General features: G+C 34.6%; 1 protein-coding gene across 2 annotated transcripts in view; it reads left to right on the top strand.

Annotated features, from left to right (window-relative positions):
- Positions 1–11,724, top strand: part of LOC145293034 (solute carrier organic anion transporter family member 4A1-like) — a 74,647-nt gene extending 62,923 nt beyond the window's left edge. For both annotated transcript variants that reach the window (XM_080139336.1, XM_080139345.1), the window contains exons 9-12: positions 5,814–5,994; positions 6,455–6,630; positions 9,179–9,243; positions 10,997–11,724. In XM_080139336.1, coding sequence (XP_079995462.1) covers positions 5,814–5,994; positions 6,455–6,630; positions 9,179–9,243; positions 10,997–11,268 — 694 coding nt within the window. In that variant the 3' untranslated portion in view covers positions 11,269–11,724. The remainder of the gene's footprint in view (positions 1–5,813; positions 5,995–6,454; positions 6,631–9,178; positions 9,244–10,996) is intronic.
- The last annotated feature ends 3,252 nt before the right edge of the window (positions 11,725–14,976 follow it).

The following is a 14,976-nucleotide window of genomic DNA, read 5'->3' as shown; positions in this document are numbered from 1 at the left end:
GTTTCAATTCACGATGCCAGCGTTTTACAAGGTCATATCATGGGGCATTATCACCATAAGTTTCTTTCATTTCATCAAAAGTCTCCTGTGGTGTGCGTCCTTTCAAATACAAAAACCGGATCACTGCTAGACATTCAACAGGCTCCATTTCACACCTGACTCAGTTCAAACACCTGTAAAACAGAAACCACAATTAGTTCAGTGCTGTAATTCGCCACATAACCCGTAGAGATATAAATCATTACACGTGCAAAATTTCAGCTAGATCAGACAAGTGGAAATGAGGCAGGGGCATTACTTATTGCACGCCCCTCGTACGCAATGATAAACTTCAAACTAATATAAATAATATATAAGTATTTATATATAGAAAATGTAATCCCAACCGAATTAAAAAAGCTCAATACGCAATTGAGAGTAGAGGCTACTATAAGAGAAAAAAATTAAAACTGTAAGTTGAACTTTACAATCAAAATTTATTGTTCGACTGAATACTCCCAAAAAACAATTTACAACGTCCTTATTCCGCGGAGTTTCAATATATTATTATTCTCATCAGAGGACATAAAGAAATCAACAAATTATGTTTGTAGTAATGCTAGAATTTGCTAGTCAAGGTATTAAGTGAAACCGCAATTTATTGTAGTTATAAATTGCAAAATAAAAAATTGAAAAATTATTGGATATGTAAAAAACTAATATAAAAACAAACAAGCATAATATTTCAGCTTGACTAAAACTCCTCTCGAGTTGATCCAAAATGCAAAATAGTTCTTTAGATAGAATGTATTCCAAAATAAGTCCAGCGTGACGATGCATATAATCCGATTGTAAAGTTTTCAAAACAGCTGAAATAATGAAAATTGTGTTTTTCCGGGCAGTGCACTAGTCCAAAGAGAAGTCTGTCTCTAGTCAAATGGGACCTAATAGTAAGAAGAGAGAAATCCAAAATAAGAATCTTCATCATCGGCTTAAAAAGAAAAAGTGATTTCAAGCAGCGGGAAAAAAAACGTGAAAGCTCGTATTACTGTGACCGGAAATTGTCTAGACAGAATGAAACAGATCTTTCTGTAAAGAAATTCGATGTTATTATTTTTTAAAATTGTGTAGGAGTGATGATTATAATTTTTTAAGATTGTAAAATTCAACTTACAGTTTTAATTTTCTTTCTCTTTATATATATATATATATATATATATATATATATATATATATATATATATATAAAATAAAAATTACAATTAAATTTACCAAAATGATCAAAGATGGTAAAACTAAAGTATATTATAAATATTAAAGAATTAATATTTATAAAGTAATCTCAACCAGATGTAAGAGCTCGATAAAACAAAATAGGAGATAGAGCTTATAATAAGAGCAAATAGTTAATAAAACATGTTAAAAAACCGTCATTGGATACTTTACCTTTCATTAGTCGATCCATTCACGTGAAATCACCTTTTTCTTCACCATATTCCCTCTGCTTCACGTTTTGTTATCAAGTAAGATCTTTGACTTACTTACAGTTTCATCAAATACTTTTGTATGCAAAATCCGATCCCGCATTTTGCTAATTCCTGCCCTCTGGTGAGAAGGAAAGTATTTCTTCGAAACTCTGCGGATTAAGGACTATCCACTTATTAAGTGTTTCCTTTTCAGATTAAATATGTTTTTTAACTCTTTTTCAAAGTGTTTTTAACATGTTTTATTAACTATTTGCTCCTTTATATATATATATATGTGCATATATATACATATATATGGTCTCTCTCTCTCTTTATATTTATATATATATATATATATATATATATATGTATATATATATATATATATATATATGTATATATATATATATATATATATATATATATAGAGAGAGAGAGAGAGAGAGAGGGGGGGGGGGAGAGTACATATTTAAAATAATTATTTTTTTATTATTATTTAATTTTCGCCCCAAACAAGGCACAGAGCCACTTTGAAGTAATAGGCTACTATCGGGGACATAAGTTGCAGGGATATTATGAAGGTAGATGATTATAGTAAATAAGTATGTCAGCCCCTTTAAGAAACTCGTTTCCTATCGTTGAGCACTTTCAGTTGAATTAAAATGTCGGTCAATTTAACTATTACGCGCAGATCGTCATACAATGATTAGATCACTCTGACTGACGTTAAAAACATTTAATGAAATAAATGTTTAAAATTCAACAACATTTCTCGCGGTTATACGATAGCCGAATGGATATGGTCCTTGCTAATGAAGCTAGAGATTGCTTCTGTCGCCGGGTTCGAATTTATCGACGGGTGTTAATCGTGACACCCTGCACTGAAGATTTCCGAAAGGATGAAACGCTGTAGGTATTTAATAATTATTACTAATTATTATAATATATAATTATATATATATGTGTGTGTGTGTTCAAAAGGAGTAGTTTTACTTGAAATAGTAATTACACATGAATAAATATTTAAAAGTTCTCATTAAGATATCTCAATGGTGCAATTACTTAGTTAAATTACCACTTTACACCGATTTTGTTGCTCGGTTTCAAAATGCTAGGCTTTTATTGGTAAAAACTTGCGTACAATTGTTTTGGGCCAAAATTGTTTGCGCATAAAAAAATTAATACATTACTACATTAATAAGAGAGCTCAGTTTATAAGATATGAAAACTTTAGAAAATTGAATTTTCTATGCGCTGATGACCTTGCTAACTTGTGCAAAATTATAATGTATAAATATATACTTATATGCATACATTTAAGGAATATATATTTATATATATATACAGATATCTCTAATATAAAGCTGAATGTCTATGCGTGTGTGTGTGTGTGTGTGTGTGTGTGTGTGTGTGTGTGTGTGTGTGTGTGTGTGTGTGTGTGTGTGTGTGGTCACGAAGAGGCTCCTATATGGTTGACTATTTTAAAAAACTGATTACATATAATGATAGATGTATCGAGACACAGGAATGGGTATGTTTGATCTGGCAGTGGTTCATTAAAATTGTGGGGTCCGCGTTCGCGCCTGGTCCACAAAGTATGGAAATAAAAAATTGAAAAATTGAAAAAAACGTTTACAAGTGTTTTTGATATAGATGTTCATAATAATACTTTGATAAGTATGTTTTAACTTAAATAAGGATGGTATAATAAAATTATGGGGCTTGCGTTCGCGCCTGGGCTCCATAGAATGGAAATAGGCACAAACTTTAATAAAGCCTTTTCATATCTATCTGCGTAAGTATACTTTGATAATTATATTTCAGTTTGAACAAATATAGTATAATAAAATTATGGGGTGTTCGTTCGCACCTGACCTCCATAGAATGGAAATATGTCACAAAGTTTAACAAGGTTTTTTAATATAGATCCACAGAATATTGTGATAAGTGTTTCAGTGTCAACAGGTATGGTATAATAAATTTTTATTTTTACTTTCATCATATTTTGCTTTTATTTTGATGCCCCCAAATTCGAAGCTATCTCATTACAACCCTTCCTTAACCAATCATACTTTCATAAATCAGAGTCCATTTTCTGTAGGCTGTTTTTGAACCCAGTCAACGACGGGTACTTTTGCTAGTATATATATATATATATATATATATATATATATATATATATATATATATATATATATATATGTACGTGTGTAAATAAATAAGAATTTTTCTAGAATATAAAATCCGAGATATTATTTATTTTACTAATCGATATTTGTATGTCAATACTGGATATCGGTTCTGTGGACTTATTAGAAAAAAAACAAAACAAAAAAAACAAAACAAAGTTCTCTAAGAGAAAATTTATAGCGATGTAGTATAAATAAAATCTTTTTAAAAACAGCAAAAATAACTCTTATCGAACTCATCGCTTTATCCTTGTGCACGTTTCATTTGATAGCAGTGATAATTCCTTTTTGTTTCTCTAGCGATCCTTCTTTACCATTTGACGGACCAATGTCCGTTCTGTTCTGTTTGAGTGTAAAAGAATGACTTACTCTAAAAGTCCATCTACCAACATTTAGTAGCACACGACAGCCTCAAAATAAATTAAGAAATATGTTAATGAAAAATGCCACCATTTTAGCAGTCATATTGTAACCTGCGTCTTTCCATCATAGAAGCCCTACACATTCACATAAACACATACGACCATCAATCAGGCTCGATATGAAGGAGCAGAGAGTACGCTTAAGTGCATTTAAGCGATTTTAATCGACTTTTTCAATAAATTCTCTAAACGCAATTTTTTAATTAATCACGTCCCTGAAAATGAATCACAAGAGTTAAAACCGCTCGCAACTATAGCGAATTTCTTTTTACACTCGGACAGAACGTTCCACCAAATGGAAATGACGGATCGCAGGAGAAACAAACAGAAATTATCATTGATGTTCAACGAAACACGCATATATATCAATCAACCAATCAATTAATAAGAGTTTTATCACTCAATGAGGAACCCCTCGCTGGACTTTAACCATCTATCTCTGTCCCAAGCTTTCCGCTGCTATATGGGACCCATGTGTATTAGGTCGCCCCTCAACCCCATTCTTGGTCTTATCTTTGGCCCCTTATGTTTACGTGGTGTCCATTCCGTTGCCCTGACGGACCATCTGTTGTCATGTTGTCTGGCTACGTGCTCTGCCCATCTGTTTTAGGATGTCTTTGTGGCAGTACCGATGTCAATAACTCTAGTTTGTTGTTAGATTCAAATGTTTGTCTTGTAGATTGATGCCTAACATCACTACATCAAAGCTACATCTACTTAGGAAAGAAAATTACGAAAGATGCAGATCTTATCTCTGAGATATAGAGAAGGATAGCAATGGGTCAGGAAGCTTTTAGGACAGTGGATATTGTATGAGAAACCGAAAAGCATATATGCCAATCAAAATGAACATCTTCAATGAATATATACTACCTGCGATGATCAAAGGTAGTGAAACATGAGCCCTGACATCTCACCAAAATCTTAGAAATGAAACGTATATATATATATATATATATATATATATATATATATATATATATATATATATATATGAACAAATGATTAATAAAATATGTTAAAAGACATCTTGAAAAAGAGTTAAAAACATATTTAATTTTAAAAAAGGAAGCACAAGATAAGTGGATAGTCCTTAATCCGCGGAGTTTCGAAGAAATACTCTCCTTCTCATCAGAGGGCAGGAATTAGCAAAATGCAGGATCGGATTTTGCATATAAAAGTATTTAATGAAACTACAAGTAAGTCAAAGATCTTACTTGGTTAAAAAAAGGGTGAGGTAAGGGGAATAGGAGGCAAAAGAAAAATAATAAAAAGATTTCACATTTTATACATTTTATATATATATATATATATTGAACACTTTACAGTTGAAATAAAGTTGGTCACTTTAGCTCGCATGCGCAGATCATGATATTATATTCGTTAGATCACTCTGACAGACGTTAAAACATTTAAAAATAAATGTTTAAATTTCAACGATATTTCTCGCGGTTGAATTTGGTCTTTGCAAATGGAGTCAGAGATGGCTTCGTTACTAGATTCGAATCTCCCAACCAACAGTAATCGTGGCACTCTGCACTGATGATTCCGGAAAGGATGAAACTCTAGTAAATAATTATGTGTGTGTGTGTGTCTGTGCGCGCGCGCGCGTGCGTGCGTGCGTGCGCGTGTGTGTGTGTGTGTGTGTGTGTGTGTGTGTGTATGTGTGAAAATTGGAATTTTAGCCAAAAACACATGCAGACACATAACGCGGAACACTTAATTGACACGTAAATTAATTCCTTGTTCTTTTATAGTACATTGCCTGCAACGACACCTGCGAATGATCCTCACCAAGAAACAAACCTAGTGATTGCTGATTGCAATCGAAATTGTCACTGCAGCGAAGAATATTACAACCCAGTTTGCGGATCCAATGGTATACAATATTTCTCTTCTTGCCATGCTGGCTGCACGACGTACAACAAAACTGAAAAAGTAAGCGACAGAGTAATACAGTTTTCATTCATCGTTAAATACTTTACAAAAAATACTGTAAAAAATACACAGTATTTGTGAATTGTGACAAACTGCAAACTGTCGTAAACTAACTCAAATCTTGTAAATATTTGATTCCAGGGTCGAAAATTCTATGCGTTTTATCTTTTGTATTACTCAGCCACTCCCAGCTGACTACTTATCCTAATTCCGATATTTATCTTATATCTTTGTGCGCATTGGTAAATCCGTTTATAACCATTGCCAGAGTGTTTTCTTATTTCCAGCAGCTTTTTCCTTTTTTATGTATCACTTCCTAAAACTCCCCGAGGCCCTGGCACTGGGGAGGAGGACGTCCAGAGTATCACTCACTCGCCATCTTTTAAATTTAGTAGCCCTTTTACCCACTCTTTATTATGTAGTGGAAAATGTATTCATTGTGCACATATTTCTTTTCTAGATCTACAACAATTGTGCCTGCATTTATCCCATGAACCAAACTGATGACAATCATGCAACGGAAGGCCGATGTCCGATCGAGACTTGCGGATATCTTCCCATTGCCCTTGTTGTCTTGTTTCTTCTCATCTTCACAAAATTTCTTGCGTTGACTCCAATAATTGCCATCATTTTACGGTAAGTAGAATCACACAGGAAATATGCGGGATGATCTATTATAAGAGAGGGTAAGCTTAAATATTAAGATAAATAAATGATTGGTAGTATTAATATAAGTTTTTGCCTGTCTGTAAGAGGCTTTTTTAAAACATTGTAATTTCATGCGCATTGTTATTACTTAAACATAGCATCATGATTAATTTATAACTAGGGCTAGGACAACAGCATATTCTTTTCATTGTTTTGACTCTTGAGTGCGTATCCATTTATATCTTATATGCTTTTATATAGAGTGATGTGATTCTCGGTTGATTAATTGTGTCTAACTCTGTCGGATATATACTCGAGAGTCAAAACAATGAGAATATTCTGATGTCATAGCCCTTTAATAGCTTTTCTTTCAGATTTAAAAAAAAAAAAAAAACTTGCCCCATCCAGTATATTCTTCTGATCTAGCTCCCTTATATCAACATTTATTTCGAAGAGTATTACAACATTTACATAGCTTTAGGTTAACATTATGAAAGGGGATTGAAGATTCGTATTTCATCTCAAAACTTAAAGAATCTTAGAAGCGAGATATTTATAAGCTTGTTGACAGATGGAATCAATTTATGGACAGAAAAGTTATTTTATGTTCAAGATGAAATTTTTGAATCGGCAAAAACATTTGCACCGACCTTATTATTTTTCAAAATTCTTTTATTTCCCAAAGTTTTATAATTTTAACCCTTCTTAAATGTTATGTTTTGATAGTCGATAAATGCACACACACACACACACACACACACACACACACACACACACACACACACACACACACACACACACCGTTATCCTTCTATTACTTTCAGCATTGCACGTAGCATATAACTTCATCTTTCCAGCATTTCTGGTAACGTAACAATCTATATAATATAAATCTCACCGTCAGTTTAAATGTATGTATGTATGTATGTATATCTGCCTAAAACTTTCGACAGACGTGACAGATTTTCACGAGATCAGTATCGTTTTAGAGCTCGAAACTTCGGGCCACAAGTATCAAAAAATTAGCCCAAAATATTAATTTCTTCACCTTCAACTGGCACTTTTCTACAAGGAGAGATCGCTTTTTTCGCCGATATTTTCGAAAGTAACCCCCTCTTTTCGATTGACTAGCCTTAATTTAAGCCTTCGATACTTCCTGTTTTTCGATGGACGCAACGGCAATAAAGTCACGTTTTTTTTCACGTTCTTTTCCTTCTTCGCGGTAGGGGTTCGAGCCTTCCTGCCTACTACCACATTTTTTTATTTTTTGCTCAACACACACCTCCAACCACCCGAGCAACGCCGAGCATCCAGGCTAGTTAGAAATAAATTACAGCACAAGTTCAAGTTAATTTGACAGATATATAAATATATAACAAATAATACGCAAACATCATAATTTCTTATTCAGATATACATCATTTCTGTTTTATTTGTATATAATTTTAAAAGGCTTCAAACTCAAACTGTTAATGTAATCTTTTCTTTTAATATAGGGTGACGTCAAAAATATCATCCATGGAATCTTTAATAAAATTCATAAGCTTTTCTATAGTCCAACCGTATTTGATGCAAATAAACGTCTACGTATGTCTTTTTCCGCCGAATTTCAGTTATAAATATCCAATAGTATTTGTTTTATTGCAGTTTGATAATATGTGGGACACTGGTGTTCATCTCATCAGTAGATGTCATTAAGAATGGGCCTCACACACACTGAACCTAAAGCTGGCTTTCACTGAAGAAGGAAGTTTCATAGGAATATCAAATTCACAAGTAATCCCCAGTCGCATGTATATCCCGATTAGAGGAGATTACGACGGTAGGTTTTTGCAATTCATGCAAGAAGTTGTCGAAGTTCTCCTAAATACAGCGCGTGGTATTCCCAAATGGTCACCCATCTTGTACTGACCCGGCTTAATGTTGCTTGACTGGTTATCTAACAAGAATCCTGTGCTAATGTGATTATGCAAAGCATAGATTCATATTTGAGGCATATTATTAAATGACGATAAAGCAAAGACTGTTGAACTTTATGGTAGGAATTTGGTGGACAAGTCAAACATAGACTAACGTTTATTTCTACTAAATTCGGTTGGATTGCATAAACAATTGTGAACTCTATAAACGGTTTCATTGACATTTAATTTGAGTCAACCTTCCTATTCCACATTTCTCTTCAGCTGACTACAAAATGGCCGTTTTCAAGTCTAAAGTTGATAAATACTTGTCGAGCCGTCTTTTTTTAATATAATCAACAGCTTTCCTTTCTTTCTTTCTTTCTTTCTTTGTGTACCAAGCGAAACTATCAATAACAGAGTTTCTTTCTAAGAACTTCCCATCTGTGGAACACAGACTGCAGTACTGCTTACAAGCTGTCTATAACATGATTGTTTTCAACTTCAATGTAAACAAACACTATTTGAGCCGCTCTCTTAAATAATAATCTTGCCATTCCACTTTTTGCTTCCAATCCTCTCATCGTATTGTTCATCATCCAACAGACGATCTCATTAATGTCTTTATGTATACATAGGTGCGTACCAGACGATCAGCGGACGATTGGAGTTGGATTCTCCAGCTTTATTGGACGCATCATTGGTAAGAAAAATATCTTATATCAATCTCATACACTTCGCCCTTTTGTATGAATAATTGGTAAGAAAAATGTTTAATCGTGATCTCCTACTCATCGTCCTTTCGTAGCTGTCATCCTTATAAGTTGTATCAGGCCACCTCTCCTCTGGCAGCACTTTGTGACTGCCACCCCTTGGACAGTTCTATCTATCCATCTGACCCCACCCCCACAAATACACACACACACATACACACACACTTTTGATTGTTATAGATGACTGATACTTGGTAGATCTATTTTCCCGCCTCTGTTACGACACCAAAACATTTCTCCAAGCCTAATAAGCATTAATAAATGATGGAGAGGCAGTAATTAATATGCTATATCTTCCTGAATCCTAGGGGAAATGGTGATTACAGAGATACTGTTATCAAATTAAGTGAAAGCAACATGTTCGTCATTGTTCAACAGAAAAAAGGCAAATGAAAAAACCCGGCACACATCTTTTACATTACTTTGCAGACGCTTAAGACATTTGTCTATGCAATTCTGTATCACCCACCGTATTCAATGAAACTCTTACCTACCAACTACCTATTCTTCTAGCATCTCTATCACTTTCTTTGAGAGAAAGTCATCATAAAACTGGCCAAAGATACTTTTTGAAGGTTTGTTGAGTTCCGGAAGTCAGGACTTTATTTCATTTTAGGTTTTATACATATTTTTTTTTTTTTCTGTGTGGCAAGAATGTGTTTAATTTAATGGTTTTTATTTCGATTAATAAAGTTGATATTATGTTTAGGATTTTTTTAGATGAGGATTAATTATTTGCATTGTTTGGATTATTCGGACTACTATTCTCCTCTTGGTTGTTAGTTTCACAATGTATCAGTCAATTTATCAGTTGAAATATTTAGAAAATAACAAAATAAGAATTGTAGTTCAAAGTGCCAGATGTGTGGCGAAATCTTCTCGACCATAAAAAATTACAGACTTTAATAAACCTTTGTTCCCTTGGCAGAAGCTTTGTTCTCAATCATGTGATGAAAATTTTCGAAGAGAGTATCCTATTATTATACTGTTGCTTCCCGGGAAATGCTGGATAACCTGATCGTGGGCGATTGTCAGTGTTTAGTTAGTAGAAAGATTTCGATAACAAAAAGGAATAATTGAATAACAGAAATAATGTAATCGAATTGGGGTAGGTATTTAAAACAATAAAATATTTATGTTAAATCTATGATATATCTAATCGATAAACTATGGAATCAGCTATGGCAAAATCAAATAATATTGGATCTATTGTATTCAATTACGCACTAATACTGTTGAGAAGGACATAAACCTTTAATTTCCCTAGTTATGGATAAGACAGTAATTTGAGTTCAATTAATAGTATACAACGAATCGCTGACAATAGGTATTGTTTTTCTGAAACATAATGGTGGTAACACACTAGTTCACATTAGATCTCTGTAGTGAGGCACCGTTGAGCCTGGGCAGTACCAGACTGTGGCTCTTTGAATGGCGAAATCTCCTCGACTATAAAAATTACAACTTTGAATAAACCTTAGGCAAGTATTTAATATAACCTGCTGATCCATATATGTGTTTACACACTAAAAAACTGCCTTCTTGATAGAAGTTTTGTTCTCAATCATGTGATGAAGATTTTCAAAGAGAGTATTCTATTGTTTTTTGTTTGTTTTTATTTAATGACCTTCAGATAGTCAATATATAAACTTAATATGTACATTTTTTTATATAAATCTTTAGGAACATTTCCGGGTCCATTACTGTTTGGATTTGCAATCGACAAGGCGTGCATATTATGGAAACGAAACTCTTGTGCCGAGGATCTTTCCTGTTGGATTTACAAAGACCGAATTTTATCAAGAAATTTCTTTATCCTTTTTGTGGTCGTTCGAGTATATGCGCTCATCCTCATGGTCTTGGCAAATTACTTGTACAAACCGCCGAGCAAGGCACAAAACAATGTCCCTGTGCCCATAGTTACACAGGATAATCTGGCTTATGTAAATGACTAACTCTTCCCCATCTTTTAACAAAATACATAAATAATAATAAAATAAAATCAAAATAGTTTAGTGTAGCATACGAACTCAAACTAACTTAATATATACATTTTTTTAAACTTTTTCTGAACATAAGTATCTGTAATTTGATTAGCCCCCCACCCCCACCCTTTCTTTTTTTTCACGGCAACCTCTCTCTCTCTCTCTCTCACACACACACACACACACACACACACACACACACACACGTGATGATGCTAGTCTCCAGTGGCGGCTCGTGCCTAAGATTAGTGGGGGTGCTGTTTAAAAAATACCTATTGTTTTAATATTGTGCAAAAATAAAACAAACATAAAAAATATACATAATTTATACGTATGCACACGTATAAAAATACAATAACTTAAAGAAATCCTAAATAGATGTAAATATTTTAAATGTTTTACTTATTACATTCATTTGAAAGTAAACTTCATTCTTCTTGTTTTAATTTGTGAGAAAAGATTGATAATTTCTCCTTAACTTCTGAATGACTGCTGAAGAACTTTTTATCAATTGAAAGCACTGCAAGTTCATTTAGTCTTTCGCAACTCATGGTGTTCCTTAGAAAAGTTTTTATTCTTTTCAGAGTTGAAAAACAACGTTCTGCCTCTGATGTAGTCATGTTTATTGTCAAGATAATTTTATGAGTTTTGTGATTTCACTAAGAACATAGTTTAAATTGTTTTCCAAAATAAATTTCATCATCAATTACTTTGCAATATTCATGGATATCTGACCTACTATAAAATATTTCTTGCTCAGTTTCAAACTTTACTTTGTCAATCATGGGATATGCTTCAGTTGTCAAGGATATCTCTTCTGTAGGCAGTTTTTTCTTAAAACGAGCAAAACTTATCTTGTAAAACAATTTAGCAAGTATTAAATGTTTAGTTGAAGAATATATGTCCGTTATATCAACATATATATAGTCACACAATTATGTACCTATTTACTATGCCTCCCCACGGGACAGAGTTAGACACCAGGGTCGTTTTTTAATGTGGAGAAAAGGTACAAAAATAAAAATTGTCTCAGTCGTGAAGGATTTCTCCTCCACCGAAAGAGAACAAGAAATAAAAGCGCAGCATCTGAAGAACAGATGGTATTTATTTGCTCCCCCACCGAGCAAATTAGGCACAAGGCCGATTTTTAATGTGAGGAGTGAAGGGAGGGGGAAGGGAAAAGGGGACCAGCTCCCGAGAGGTGGGAAATGGGAGCTGGTTAAAGGTCAGGCATGTGGGGTTGCCCCACATCTGGTCTTTGCTAGTCATAGCTAGTCATAGCTAGTCATAGCTTGCAGTATCTGCCAGAACAGATGGTATTTATTTGCTCCCCCACCGAGCAAATTAGGCACAAGGCCGATTTTTAATGTGAGGAGTGAAGGGGAAATGGGGACCAACTCTCCGGGGAGTAGGGGAGTTGGATAGTGACAATTGGTATGAAGGGTTGCCCCTACATTGACCAAGGTCTTATATGTGCGGTTGCCCACACATATGGTCTTTGCTTGCAGTATCTGCCGGAACAGATGGTATTTATTTGCTCCCCCACTGAGCAAATTAGGCACAAGGCCGTTTTTAATGTGAGGTAAAAACCAGCTCCCCTAAAAATAGGCAAAAAGGGGGCACTCTGGTTACCAAAAATAATAATTGTCCCAGTATAGAGGGTTTCCCCTCCATTGACTGTTACAAATCATCTTAAGTGCAGTATCTGTCGGAACAGATGGTGTTTATTTGCTCCCCCACTGAGCAAATTAGGCACAAGGCCGTTTTTAATGTGAGGTAAAAACCAGCTCCCCTAAAAGTAGGCAAAAAGGGGGCACTCTGGTTACCAAAAATAATAATTGTCCCAGTATAGAGGGTTTCCCCTCCATTGACTGGTACAAATTATCTTAAGTGCAACATCTGCCGGAACAGATGGTATTTATTTGCTCCCCCACTGAGCAAATTAGGCACAAGGCCGTTTTTAATGTGAGGTAAAAACCAGCTCCCCTAAAAGTAGGCAAAAAGGAGGCACTCTGGTTACCAAAAATAATAATTGTCCCAGTATAGAGGGTTTCCCCTCCATTGACTGGTACAAATTATCTTAAGTGCAACATCTGCCGGAACAGATGGTATTTATTTGCTCCCCCACTGAGCAAATTAGGCACAAGGCCGTTTTTAATGTGAGGTAAAAACCAGCTCCCCTAAAAGTAGGCAAAAAGGGGGCACTCTGGTTACCAAAAATAATAATTGTCCCAGTATAGAGGGTTTCCCCTCCATTGACTGGTACAAATTATCTTAAGTGCAACATCTGCCGGAACAGATGGTATTTATTTGCTCCCCCACTGAGCAAATTAGGCACAAGGCCGTTTTTAATGTGAGGTAAAAACCAGCTCCCCTAAAAGGGGTCACTCTGGTTACCAAAAATAATAATTGTCCCAGTATAGAGGGTTTCCCCTCCATTGACTGGTACAAATTATCTTAAGTGCAGTATCTGCCGGAACAGATACTACACTTTGATCCTGGCCCGAAGGCCAAGAAACAATTATGTAGCTTCACCCTTGAGTGTTTCTGAAGGATTTTCACAGTATTTGGTGTTTCTTATCTCTAAAATAGCAGTTTTGAAATTCGTTATGTATTCATTGACTTTATATATGCTAATTTCCCGAGAAATAATTTCAACATGAGACATAATTTTATGAAATAGCTCAAATCAAAATATGAAATTTTTATCGTTCAAATATTTCAGAATTCCTGTCGCTTCTGCAACGGTCTCATCTACATATGATGTTCACTGAATTTCAGTGACAGTTTTTTAATGCTTGAACATTTTCATGAACTCTGTTTATGTATGTTCCACCTTGTGGCGGATACACGTAGAATGCTTACATCCAGATGCTTCTTGAAAAATTGACAGACACTGTGGTGATCTAGAAACGAAAGTCGGAATAGCCAAAATATTAGAGACTAGTTGGGGTACCCGGCGTTGCCCGAGTGTTTGTTTCCGGGACGGGAGGGGAGTTTTAAAAAATGTTATGGTGGGTAAGTAGGAAGGATCAAACCCGGAGTCATGAGTAAAAGTAGGAAAATAAAGTGTGAAAAAAAAAAAAAAACATCTGCAACGTTAACAGTTCGGCCACCAAGAAAAGTCCATTCCAGTTGTTTAGAAAAAAAAAAAAAAAAAAAAAAACGACTACGGTAGGTCGGCGCGAACGTGAAAATATAATGTGAATTGTCCAGCACGCTAACCACTACGCCACAGAGCACTATAGCTTAGTTTAGTGATTTTAAATAACTTCACATGAAAGAACTACGAAGCCAAACCGGTGTTCTCTTCTCAACTACTATTCCTTGTGAACGATCCCCAAACGGTGTTAAGTGGTGGCAGGGGGAGGAGGAATTTATTAGAGAGAAAATATTTTACCACTTCCATTGATCTTAACCGATTTTGGCCGTGACTTCTCAGCAGAAAAAGTATAGAAATCTAAGATTATCGAGGAATTTGAGAAATAATAAGCCTATAACACACCTCAGATATTGTTCTGCCGTTTGTGCATATTATATTTGCATGAAATATCTTGATTTTTAATCCTATTAATGTCAAAATCAGACGTGAAAAATGAGTTCATTTTATTTATATAGAGATAAATATTCTAGCATTTCGTGTAATGCTTGCTGCATTCCTCATTATTAAATTAAGTT

The sequence above is a fragment of the Euprymna scolopes genome, chromosome 2, assembly GCF_053919585.1.
Source record: "Euprymna scolopes isolate OS-2025 chromosome 2, ASM5391958v1, whole genome shotgun sequence".
NCBI lineage: Eukaryota > Metazoa > Mollusca > Cephalopoda > Sepiida > Sepiolidae > Euprymna > Euprymna scolopes.
This window is presented reverse-complemented; position numbering and strand designations above follow the sequence as displayed.